At 47.5% G+C, this 13165-nt stretch overlaps 1 protein-coding gene across 5 annotated transcripts in view; it reads left to right on the forward strand.

Moving 5' to 3' along the window:
- Positions 1–13165, forward strand: part of FSD1L (fibronectin type III and SPRY domain containing 1 like) — a 201887-nt gene that overhangs the window by 164065 nt on the left and 24657 nt on the right. For all 5 annotated transcript variants that reach the window (XM_033918462.1, XM_033918492.1, XM_033918472.1 and 2 more), the window contains 2 exons: positions 659–910; positions 10884–10972. In XM_033918462.1, the coding sequence (XP_033774353.1) occupies positions 659–910; positions 10884–10972 (341 nt within the window). The remainder of the gene's footprint in view (positions 1–658; positions 911–10883; positions 10973–13165) is intronic.

Below are 13165 nucleotides of genomic sequence, written 5' to 3' on the forward strand. Positions count from 1 at the left end.
GGCACCAGCATGTCCTGTGCGTGGTGCCGGTGCCTGAAGATCTGCTTCCTGTGCAAGGTCTGAGAGTTCACGTCGAACGTGAACTCTCAAGGCCCAGCACAGGAAGCAGATCTTCAGGCCGGCACCACGCACAGGACATGCTGGTGCCGGTGCCGCTGCGAAGGCTACAGAAAAGTAAGAAGAGGGTTCGGGTGGGTTGGGGGGACCTCAGGTCGCGGCGGGGAGGGGGTGCCCGATGGCAGCGGGGGGGGGCCTGATGGCGGTGGCGGCGGCGGGGGGGGGTGCCGGATCGCGGGGTAGAGGATGCCGGTTCGCAGGGGGGGCGCTCGCAAATCAAAGCGCACTCGGTTTCTGAGGCGCCGATTTTGCGAATGTTTTGCTCGTCTTGCAAAACACTCGCAAACCGGTGCACTTGTAAACCGAGGTACCACTGTATATTAAACAGATGAAATAATACATAGCCACACTGAAATCTTGGTGAGCTTAACTGTGTTGGATGAACTAAATTACTGGATCTTATGTTGTAGATTTTTATTTTTTCTTTCTGTGTATAAAATTGTCAAACACCTCTTTGTTTTGTTGCTTGATATTTCTGAGGGTTGTGTCAACTATCTTAAATAGGAAATAAGTCACCTTTTGTGTGCTCTCTTCGTTACAGGTGACACGGTCATTGAAAGTGGACAGCACTACTGGGAGGTGAAGGCCCAGAAAGACTGTAAGTCATACAGCGTGGGAATTGCCTACAAATCCTTGGGCAAGTTTGATCAGTTAGGGAAGACTGGTACAAGTTGGTGCATTCATGTCAACAACTGGCTGCAGGCTTCCTTCGCTGCCAAGCACAACAATAAAGCAAAGGCCCTGGAGATGAATATGCCAGATCGAATAGGTGTCTTCTGTGACTTCGATGGAGGTAGCCTTTTGGGCCTACAGTTATCCAATGCTACTTAAGATAAGAATATAGCTTTCAAAGAAATACCTGCCACACATATTTTAAGATTATTGTAAATGACCACTGACTATCTTTCTTACAATCAAATTCTATGGTTTTAAAAACTGTACCATAAAATCATGTTCTTCTTATTAGGTCCGCTTCCCTCACTATCTCTTGAAATATAGATAGCTGTGGGGAAGGTTGATGTTATTAAATATAATTCCTTATCACTCATAATGCTCCCCCCAAATCTGCCTTGTGAACTATTTATGAACTTTTTCTCCAAGAACTTGGCCAATCAATTTTTAAACCTAGTTATGCCATTTTTACCACATGCTCCAAAACCAAAATCCAGATATTCATTGTGCTGAACTTTTAGGAGTTAATGTTGAATCTAGTAAACAGTATGCATAAACGACTTTGTAGGATATACCTGTACATACAGGGGAGGTCTCAGTGGAATAGTGTTTTTCAGAGAAGCTCTGCCAACTGTGCAAACAAAAGTAGCCAGCAAGTCACCAGTACAAACACATCCCATAAAGGCACCTGAACAATCCACAGAAACCAGTAAGGCCGATCTCATCTGGTCCACATTCATTACCCTGTCCATCTCTGACACACAAAAGCTGTTAGGCAAACTGGTTACCCAACGTAGCCCCTTAGACAATTGCACCCCCCCTACCTCCTCACATCAGCGTCCAAGGAAATTATCATATGGATCAACTCCCTTCTGAATAAATCCCTAAACCAAGGATGCCTACCGGAAGAAATGGGAAAAATAGCTTTAACCCCCAATTCCCAAATCTTCTAACACAGATCTCGCCACTCCCTCAAATTATAGGCCCATCGCTGGCATCCCCATTCTCACCAAACTTCTTGAAACCCACATAAGCACGCAACTAACAGCATACATAGGGCAACATTCATGCCTCTATCAGACACAATTCGGTTTCAGACAACAGCACAGCACAGAGCTCCTCATCCTGACCTTACTAACCAAAATCAAACAACTACTAAGTTCAGGCCGCCAAGCCATACTCCTTCAATTCGGCATATCCGCAGCTTTTGACTCAGTCGATCATCAATTACTCTCAACAAAACTCTCTGAGATAGGGGTAACAGATACGGTATTGCGCTGGTTCACCGACTTCCTCATGAACAGAGAATACACCGTCAAATAAGATGGTGTTTACTCCAACAACTGGAGGACATTCTGTGGAGTACAGCAGGGATCACCGCTCTCACCAATTGTTTTCAACCTGTTCATAAGCTCACTTGGAGACATCCAACTTGAAGTTGAGAGCATAATGTCATACGCAGACGACATCTTACTCCTCATACCGGTGGCTGGAAATCAGGCTGACACTATCAGGAAAATCTCTGATAATATAGAAAAAATCCAAGCATGGGCAACTGCTCAAAAACTAAAACTAAACGCCACCAAAACCAAGGTCCTCTATTTCCACAATGTCCAACAAACAGTGCCAACAAGCATCACACTTCAATCGGGCAGCATACTCACGGTAGAAAAAACCTCTAAAATTCTAGACTGTATACTAGACTCCACATTATCCATGGAACCTCAAGTATCCTATCTTAGAAAGAAAGCCCTCTTCACTATGAAACAGCTAAGACTCATCAGGCCATACTTCCACCAACATCACTTTGCCACCATTGTCCAGATGATGATTCTATCCCAACTGGATTACTGCAACTCCGCCTACCTAGGAATCAATGCCACCCTCACCCACAAAATACAACTTGTCCAAAACACTGCAGTAACACTCATCTTCAGTCTGAAAAAATGTGACTCCATCTCAACCTATCGCAAACAACTCCACTGACTACCCATCACAGCTCATATAAAATTCAAAACAGCCAGTATCATGCATCACATTATCTATGGCAACTCAGCAGTCCCACTCATCAAACTCTTAACTGATGCATGGTCCAACTCACGCAGAATTCTCAACAGGATCCAATTGAACCTCCCCTCGACAAAAAATCTCAAGTACAAAAGAATCTTCCAGTCTATGTTCACTTCCTTGGAGTCAAAATCTGGAATGACACTGCAGTGACTATAAGAATGGAAACCCAGCATACCCTATTCCAAAAGAAACTGAAAACTTCATTCTTTGGCAACTAATTTTTCTAGAATCATCATAAGCACCTGATCTTTACTTAATTCGCCTAAGTTTTATGTTTCCTGACCCCCTTCTGCTTCTCCTTCCACCCTAACCCTCTTCCTTTCCTTTCCTCAAGTCGCCTAGAGCCTGGTTAGGTGTACGCGACCCTATGCTCTAGAAAGTATATATCTAGAACTTAATGTTCCAGAGCAATGCTAGTACTTGAGGAAGTTGGGTTTTTCCCCCTTATCCATACCAGAACAGCAGAGACAAGTGGATTATGGCTTCCTCTTGGTTATTCTGTTTTTGATGCATCTCTTTGTGAACATAAAGCTTAATCTTCAGGGAATTTTTCTACTGCATATGACTCAGATGGCTGTCTATAGTCCTGTCTTGACCTCTCACTCTGGCTGTAAGGATTGTCAGCAGCTTAAACTCATTGAACCTATATCCTATAATATTATCAGACTGGACTCTGCGGTTCCTTAAACAAAACTTCCTTAATGCAAAACTTAAAACAAAGAAAGAAATAAACTCACAATTCAGTTGATATTAAGCAATTTCTTTTAAAAAGCCCACACTCTACCAGCACATCCTAGAGGTAAGGATAGCCAAGAGAGTATTCTGCATACACTTTGTAGAGGATAATAATGTACTTCAAAACTTAGCGCCCCTTTTTTTTCTGTGTCAAGTTCATCTATTCACAAATTATTTCTTGGTACAACCCGCAAAACTATCTTCTCGGTCACTGCCCCCACTCTATGGAACACCCTTCCATCAGATCTTAGGCTAGATACATCCCTTTAAAAGTTCAAATCTAAACTAAAAACATTTCTCTTTAAGAACACCTACTCATTCTGACTTTCTTCTTTCCAATAAGAGCCCTAAAAGCTTCTATGCAGTCGGCATTACAGAATTGAAACATTTCTTTTGAAGCGACCGATACCCTATCCTAGTGTACTAAGCCCCTCTCTCTCTTTCCTCCCTTTTATGATTTTATTTTCTCATTGTATTTAATCTCTTACCATTTTCCACTTAATCCTTTTGGTACCAGTAAAGTCTGCATGTTTTGTCGCCCCCTCTATTTTTTATTTTTAAATTTTTATTTTATTTTTAATAATATTGTAAACTGTTTAGGTATGTTTTAGATAAACTGTATATCAAAGATTAAATAAACTTGGAAACTTTGTGCCCCCTCCCCCTCACTGCCTTCCAGCCTTTGTCCCAAAATTAAGTTGCACCACTGGGGAACCTTGCCTGTCCCCCCTCCCCCGAAGCTGACCCATCAACAGAAGCTGCCGGGGATCCCTGCCTGCCCCCCCTCCCCTGAAGCCGCCGGGGATCCCTGCCTGTCTGTCTGCCCGCCCGCCGCAACCCCCTCCCCATGAATACCGGCAGGACCGATGACGCACCCCCACCCCCTATGAAGCCCCCTGCAACCCCGAACGTACCCCCACTACCCCGATCTCGCCACTACCCCGGACCCCCCCACTACCCCGTAAGTTGGCCAGATGGACGGGTCCCCGGTCCGGCAGGCCTGCTATCCTTGAAATAGTGGGCCTTCCCCTTCCCAGTGCATTGTGGGATGCACCGGGGAGGGGCCTAGGGCCTGATTGGCCCAAGTGCCTAAGGCCCATCCATAGGAAGGGCCTTAGGCAACTGGGCCAACCGGAATTGCTCCAGTTGTCTGAGGCCCCTCCTATGGGTGAGGCCTTAGGGGCATGGGCATATAATTCCTTGGAGCATCGGAACTGCTACAAAAATTAGATTGTGTTAAAAAAGGTGGAGGGGCATAATAAAAAAAAATATATCTATGTTCCTAGATGCAGAAAGTAGGCCAGAGAAATGTCCATTCTCCAAAAAAAGTCCAAAATTAGGTTTCTTTTGAAAATGGCCTACCTCTACATTCACAAGTTTAATTGCCCAAACCACCACTACGTCTATCCTTAAGACACATTCCCAACCCAAAAATCACCCAAGTCCCAAACGCCCAAAACAAGACCTTTTAGGCGAAGGAGGGGCCAGTCCTTCGCCTAAAAGCAGGATTCTGTAACTGGCATCTGTGAAAAACAACGCTGTTACAGAATCCTATAACTGTCCACCTCCCCCCCAATCACGGCAGGAGGGATCCTAAGCCTTCCTGCTGACATCCCCCCTCGAACCCCCGATGACCAGCAGGAGGGATCCCGAGCTTCCTGCCAGCAAACTCCCCCCCCCCCCGAACTTCCCCCCCAAACCCATCAATGGCAGAAGGGATCCCAAGCCCTCCTGCCGGTAAACCTCCCCCCAACCGGCCACCACCCCACCCTGGACCCCCCCCACTAACCTCAAATGGTGGCTAGATGGACTGGTCCTTTCTCCGGCCTGCTCCATCCCGTTGCATTGTAGGATGCACCGGGGAGGAGCCTAATTGGCCAAGGTGCCTAAGGCCTCGTCCATAAGAGGGGCCTTGGGCAACTGGGCCAACTGGAATTGGGCCAGTTGCCTAAGGCCCCTCCTATGGACAGGGCTTTAGGCACATGAGCCAACCGAATCTTTGGTTGGCATATGTGCCTAAGGCCCCGCCCATAGGAGGTGCCTTAGGCAACTGGCCCACAATGCACTGGGAAGGGGCAGGACTACCATTCTGAGGATGGCAGGCACGCAGGATGGACGTAGAGAGGACCCGACCGGTGGGCCAACTTTTGAGGTTAGTGGGGGGGGCGTGTCTGGGGAGGGATAGGGGCTGGTCAGGGGGGGGAGGATTGCTGGCAAGAGGGCTTGGGATCCCTCCTGTTGTCGACGAGTTCAGTGGGGGGGTTGAGTTTGGGTTTGGGGGGAGGTTTGCCGGCAGGAAAGCATGAGATCCCTCCTGACGGTTCAGGGTTGCATCGCAGGTTTGGGGATGAGGTTTGCCAGCAGGAGGGCTTGGGATCCCTCCTGCCAGTCATTGTATGTGTGTGTGTGGGAGGGGTTGTGTCGGCAGGACAGATTGGGCATCTCTCCTGCCGGGGAGGTTCGGGTGGGGGGGGATTGCGGCAGGAGAGATTAGGCATATCTCTTGCGATCGTTACCAGTGCAGGGGGTGACAGGTTGCCTGGGCTACTGTGCTGATCGCGGCAGCCATGATCAGCTCAGCGGCCCAATTAGGAACTTACACTTAAGAGCATAAGAACATAAGCATAAGAACATAAGCAGTGCCTCTGCCGGGTCAGACCACAGGTCCATCCTGCCCAGCAGTCCGCTCCCGCGGCGGCCCAAACAGGTCAAGACCTGTCTGAATCATCAGAAGGGGCTCCCTTGCCACCTTGGTTTCCCATTTAAGTCCTGCCTTCCTATCGAAGTCCTAGCCCTCCGGTCTTGCACATGCACGACCTGGTTGGTTTATACTCATTTCCTGGTTAACTTCCTATACTTGTGTTACATCCCAGCTCCTCCCTCAGTATCCCACGATCCCTTTATCCCTCAGAAATCCGTCCAATCCCTGTTTGAATCCCTGTACCGTACTCTGCCTGATCACTTCCTCCGGTAGCTCATTCCAAGTGTCCACGACCCTTTGTGTGAAAAAAAACTTCCTTGCATTTGTTTTGAACCTGTCTCCCTTCAGTTTCTCCGAATGCCCCCTCGTACTTGCTTTCCCCTTCAGTCTGAAGAATCTGTCCCTATCCACCCTCTCTATGCCCCTCATGATCTTGAAGGTCTCTATCATATCTCCCCTGAGCCTCCTTTTCTCCAGAGAGAAGAGCCCCAGCCTATCCAGCCTCTCGGCGTATGAGCAGTGTTCCAGCCCTCTTACCAATTTCGTTGCTCTCCTTTGGACTCTCTCAAGTACCGCCATGTCCTTCTTGAGGTGTGGCGACCAAAACTGAACGCAGTATTCCAGATGTGGACGCACCATCGCTCGATACAATGGCATGATGACTTCCCGTGATCTGGTTACTATGCCCTTCTTTATGATTCCCAGCATCCTGTTGGCTTTTTTCGAGGCTGCTGCGCACTGTGCAGATGGCTTCAGTGATGCATCCACCAGCACACCCAAGTCTCTCTCGAGTCTGCTGTCTCCCAATAATACCCCCCCCAATTTGTAGTTGAACAACGGGTTCTTTTTCCCTATATGCATGACCTTGCATTTGTCCACGTTGAAGCGCATTTGCCATTTGTTTGCCCAGTCTTCCAGCTTGTCCAGGTCCCTTTGCATGTCCTCACACTCCTCCCTGGTCCTAACTCTGCCGCACAGTTTGGTATCGTCTGCGAATTTTATAACCTCACATTTAGCCTCCTTTTCCAGGTCATTGATGAATATGTTAAAGAGTAAAGGCCCCAGCACCGATCCCTGTGGCACACTGCTCGTGACTCCCCGCCAGTCAGAATATTGACCCTTTACTCCAACCCTCTGCAGTCTACCCGACAACCAGTGCTTGATCCATCTGTGCACATCCCCTCCCACCCCGTGGTTCCACAGCTTCTTAAGTAGCCTTTCATGTGGCACCTTGTCGAAAGCCTTTTGAAAGTCGAGGTAAATTATGTCTACGGGCTCTCCATTGTCCACCCGACTGCTTATTCCCTCAAAGAAGTACAGAAGGTTCGTTAGGCACGACCTTCCCTTACAGAATCCATGCTGGCTTGTTCTCAGTAGGCCATTCCTCTCGATGTGCTCGCAAATGTCGTCCTTGATCATGGCTTCCACCATCTTCCCTATAATTGAAGTCAGGCTCACCGGCCTGTAGTTACCAGGGTCACCCCTCGATCCCTTCTTGAAGATGGGTGTGACATTTGCCAATTTCCAGTCCTCTGGTACCTCACCAGTTTTCAAGGATAGGTTGCAAACATGTTGGATTGTGCCCGCTATTTCCTGTCTTAGTTCTTTCAGAACCCTTGGGTGGATCCCGTCCGGGCCTGGTGATTTGCCACATTTTAACCTGTCTATCTGTTTGAGGACATCCTCCCTACTTACCTCTATGTGCTCTAATTTTTCAGCCTGTTCCCCACTCATGAGCTCCTCTGAGTCTGGTATATTAGATGTGTCTTCGCTCGTGAAGACCGACGAGAAGAACGTGTTCAACCTCTCAGCTACCTCTTTTTCCTCCTTAATCACTCCCTTCCTGTCCCCATCGTCCAACGGCCCTACCTCCTCTCTCGCTGGTCGTTTCCCCTTAACGTAACTGAAGAATGCCTTGAAGTTTTTCGCCTCCCTGGCCAGCCCCTCTTCGTACTTCCCCTTTGCTTGTCTAACCTCCCGGGGCATTCCTTTTGGCATTTCTTATGCGCCTGGTGATTTTCCTCTGTTGGGTCCTTTTTCCATCTCCGGAAAGATACTTTTTTGTCCTTTATCGCCCTCTTTACTTCTATTGACATCCAAACCGGGTCCTTTGATCGCTTGTTCTTGCAGCCTTTCCTGAAATTGGGGACGTACATTCTCTGTGCTTCCTGCAGGGTGTCCCTGAATAGGGTCCAGGCGCTTCCCACAGTCTCCATCCTAAAGATTTTTCTGAGCTTCCTCCCCACCATTTCCCTCATAGCAACATAGTTCCCTTTCTTGAAGTTCAGCGCAGTTGTTGCGGTCCTCCTAACTATGGGTGTCCCTCTTTCTAATGTGAATCTGATCGTGTTGTGGTCACTGTTGCCTAGTGGTCCTCCCACTTCTACCCCTCTTGCAGGCCCCCCTAATCCGTTTAGGATGAGGTCAAGAGTAGTACCCCCTCACGTCGGTTCTTTGACTAGTTGCTCCATGAAGCAGTCCTTCACAGTTTCTACAAATCCTGTCTCCCTAGTGCAGTTGGAGTGACCCGTACTCCAGTCAATCCCTGGGTAGTTGAAGTCCCCCATCACTGTTACACTTCCAGTCTTGCACTCCTGTCTCAATTCTGCTTCCAAGTCATGTCCAACTCCCTCTGGCGTACCAGGTGGTCGATAGTACAGCCCCAGTTTTATGCCCGCACCCTTGTTTCCCGGTAATTTGACCCACAGCAATTCCAGCCCCTCTGCCTTCGTTGCCATATCCATCCTGACCGAGTGGATAGAGTCCTTTATATATAGTGCTATGCCTCCCCCCTTTTTGTGGGTCCTGTCCCTCCTATAGAGCTTGTACCCCGGCAGTGCTACATCCCATTGATTTTCCTCTGTCCACCAGGTTTCTACAATTCCAATTATATCCAGGTCCTCCCCCTTGGCCACGACTTCTAGTTCACCCATCTTGGCCGTGAGGCTTCTTGCATTTGCATATAAGCATCGCAGGTCCCGTCGTTTTTCTTCCACCTCTGCATTTACCTGGGCCACTTGCCCTTGGATTTCTGGCAGTTTTCCCGCTCTCTGTGTTTCTGCTTTACCCTCAGCCTTTACCTTCTTAGCTTTCAGCTTCCCCACATTCCTGCCACCCCACTTCCCCGCTTTTCCTCTGGGACTTCTAGCCCTACCGGCCCCCTCCTGGGCTATCATCCCTTGCGCCTCTGTTTGATCCCCCTCGCCTTGTGGTACCTCTATATTACCCTCGGCTTTCGCCCTTATGACACCCAGTCCCCCTGTGTCCACAAGCCCCTTAGTCTTCTCCCAGCAAGCTCCCTTTACCTGATGTTTCCCTCGCTGTCTGATTTGGAGATCTTCCGGTCCCTCTGTTTCCTCCCTGCAGTCAGCCCGTTCAGCATCTGTTCTGGATACTGTTGTCCGAAGCGTCAACATCAGATCAGCTGTCGGCTTTCCCCCTCTCCTCAGTTTAAAGCCCTCTCGATCTCCTTCCTCAAATTGGCTGCCAGTAGTCTGGTTCCCGCTGTGCTCAGGTGCAGGCCGTCCCGCCGGTAGAGCTTGCTCTTTCCCCAGAAGGACGTCCAGTTCCTCACAAAGTGGAAGCCCTCCTCCTGGCACCATCTCCTCAACCATGCATTCACAGCTTGTTTTGACTTGGTCTAAGTCAAAACGTACGAGTTCCATCTTGCAACCTGTCAAACCTTTTTGGTTATGGCTACCAGACAAGTCTAGGTCGGCCCAACTCCCGCCCTACCTGCTCCTCAAAAAACGCCCCTTTTTGCTCTAGGCGTTCAGAGGCAGGTAAAGGCCTAAGCTAGTTTTAGAGACGTCTAAAATCAGCTTTGATTATCGGTACTTGGACAATCTGTCGATCATCCAAGTACTGACTTAAGCCACTTTTGAACCTATCTTTTAATTATTATGAGCCCCATAGTATTGTATTCACAAATAGACAATCTTTCCTCAGAATGGCAGCAGTTAGTCTCATCAAGCAGACGTAATGGATCTGTCTTTTTCCTGCTTGTAGCTCATTTGTATGCTTATGTCAGAAGTCATAGTTCATAAATTAAAGCTAAAAACAACTTACAAATGACTCCAAACTCATATATATCTTCTAAATAAGCAACTGATAAGATTGATTTTCCTTGGGGTTTTTAAGGTTTTGAAACAATCTTCTCAAAATATTCAAAATTAAAACTAATGGTCACAGTGAGTAGTTCTCACCCCAAAACATTAATTTATGTAAAAAAAAACACAAAAAAAACCCCACTGCTTAATTCACCTGAAAAATATAAAACGTGTTCCAGTTCCATTTTAAAAGTGAAATAAAGCAGTGTTTAATTCAAATACAGTCTTCCCAGTGGACTGTATTTTAATTCAAGAAGGCATGGGTCAGGCATATGAGATCTCTTAGGGGGAGGAACAGATAGCAGTTGATGTGGATAGGCAGACTGGATGGTCCATAAGGCTTTTATCTGACATCATTTTCTCTGTTTCTAATTGTAATCCAGCATCTGTAAGGAAATTGCTCTGAAAGGTATGGATCTAAAGTATACATGCCTACTTTTTCTGTTAAATAAAAATATTTTCCTTTTTCTGTGTTGCAGGTCTGCTCTCTTTCTATAATGCAAGCTCAAAGCAATTGCTGTACACATTTAAAACCAAATTCATTCAGCCTGTGGTTCCAGGTTTCATGGTTAGTATGGTGTTTTAAAAAGCACAAGTACTATTTCACCTGATGTTTAAAGCTCTGTTCATCTGCTACTCTTATTAATAGTTAATGACTGAATAGTGACTGGTCTGAATACAGATACATAATATCAGCCACCCATCAGAGACAACAAATTGTAGACAACTATGCATATAGAATCTGAACAGAGGTCCTCTAGGCATAGGCTGATTGCTTGGCAGAAAACATTAATGATATTTATGGGCACTAACATCAGTCCACCCTCTCTCTGCTCTTTCCATCTAGTGTCCGCCCTCTCTCTCTTCCATATGGCATCTTCCCTCTTTTTATGTCCCTTCAATAAACTGTATATCCTGTGCCCTTTCTCTCCTTTATACATGATTCATTTAAGCTTCATCCCCTCTCCATTTTTCTGTCTCCACTCCCTCCCCTATGCTCTGGCATCTCTCTCTTCTACTTTCCTTCCTTCCTGCCCACTCCACGCCATGGTCTGGCATCTCTATCTCCTTCCCTTCCCTCCCCCCCCCATGCTCTGGCATCTCTCTCCTCTCCTATCTCTCCCTCTCTGCTCTGGCACCTCCTCTCCTTCCTTTCCCTCTGGTCTGACATTTGTTTGTTTGTTTTTTAAATTTCTTTATTGATATTTTGAACTTGACAATGTATACATTTGAAAAATCGAAAAAAAAACTATATGAAAATACACTATTAACATCAGAAATATTACAATAAAAATTTTAAATCCCTTCTTAACCTATAACAGTAATGATATTATGTTTCCCTTCCCTCCTCCTTGCCCTAGCATCTCTCTCCTCTCCCCCTTCATTATCTGGCATCTCTTCTCCTTCCTTTCTCAACCTCCCTCCTTCCTTTCCCCTGGTCTGGCATCTCCCTCCTTCCCCCATGCCCTGACATCTCTCCCTCCATGGTCTAGTATTGCCTTTCCTTTCCCTCCTTCCCATGGTTTTGGCATCTCTCTTTCCTCTCCTCTCCCTTCCTGCTCTTTCTTCTCCTTCCTTCCCTCTCTCTCCCCAGTTGGGTGCAGCAGCAGCATTTCTCTTCCCCTTCCCTCTCACTCTCCTCCTCCACTGCTCTTCCCCCTTCCCTATCCACTCTCCTCCTCCACTGCTCTCCCCTCAGTCCTGCTGCAGCTTTCCCTCTTCCATTTTAAGTCCAGCAGCACTCTCTTCTGTTCCCAATCCAGCAGCACCTCTCCCTCTCATCTCCCTCCACCACTCAGCTCCAACAGCACCTCTCACTCCCCTCTTCTTCCGTTTCCCCCACTGACTAGCTGCAGCACCTCTCCTTTCCACCCCCAGGGCCAGCAGCACCTCTCCTCTCTGACTAGCAGGGCTCCTCTCCCTTCCCTTATCCATTCAACTCCCAGGTCTAGCAGCACCACTCCTTCCTCTCCTCTTTTCGTCTCCTTCTATCAGCACCCCTCCCTCTTATCTCTCAGGTCCATTGGCACCACTCCCCCCTCCTGATTAACAGGCTTTCTATTGTAACTTGCCTGACTGCTGCCATAGCTTTAGTGAGTAAATTCCCTCCAGCAGCCTCGGGGCCTCTGAGGAAGAAGGAAGTTACATCATTGGAGGTGGAGCGGCCTAGCAAAATCCCCGAGGCTGCAGAAGGGAATCGATTCGATAACACTACTGCAGCTGTCAGACAAATTACAATAAGAAGAGAGCGGTGCTGCTACTAGTCCAGGATATAGAGAATAGAAAATAACAGTGGCAGCAAGAAGGCGGGAAGCTTGCCGGCACTACATATCACGTGTTGGGAACCTCTGTACTAAGGGACTGAAAATGAACTTTTTCCCCTGCCTGGGAAAGCAAGGGGCACTACTTTTAAGATTTACTTCACAAGCAGGTAAACGCAAGAAAGCCAGGGCGGGTGAAAAACGTTTGGCCTCTCAAGAAGTGAAGAAGAACTATATCATGGGGGGGAGGGGGGAGGCGCATGCCAAAGTAAAAGTGTCAAGGAGAGGCGATCCAAATCACCTTGGCACCACACTGGAAACATTTAATTTCCTTTACGGAAGTAGCCTCGAGTTGATAAGTGACGTTTTCACATTCTTTTACCTTGAAACAAGTTTCCCCAAAGCAATTTTCTACCTCCCCAGGCTTGTCTTCCTGATCGGGAATGTGAGCCGCCCAGCGCATACACCCACAAAATATAAATTGCAGGCTAGTGTTACGG

This window comes from Geotrypetes seraphini, chromosome 1 (genome assembly GCF_902459505.1).
Source record: "Geotrypetes seraphini chromosome 1, aGeoSer1.1, whole genome shotgun sequence".
Lineage (NCBI taxonomy): Eukaryota > Metazoa > Chordata > Amphibia > Gymnophiona > Dermophiidae > Geotrypetes > Geotrypetes seraphini.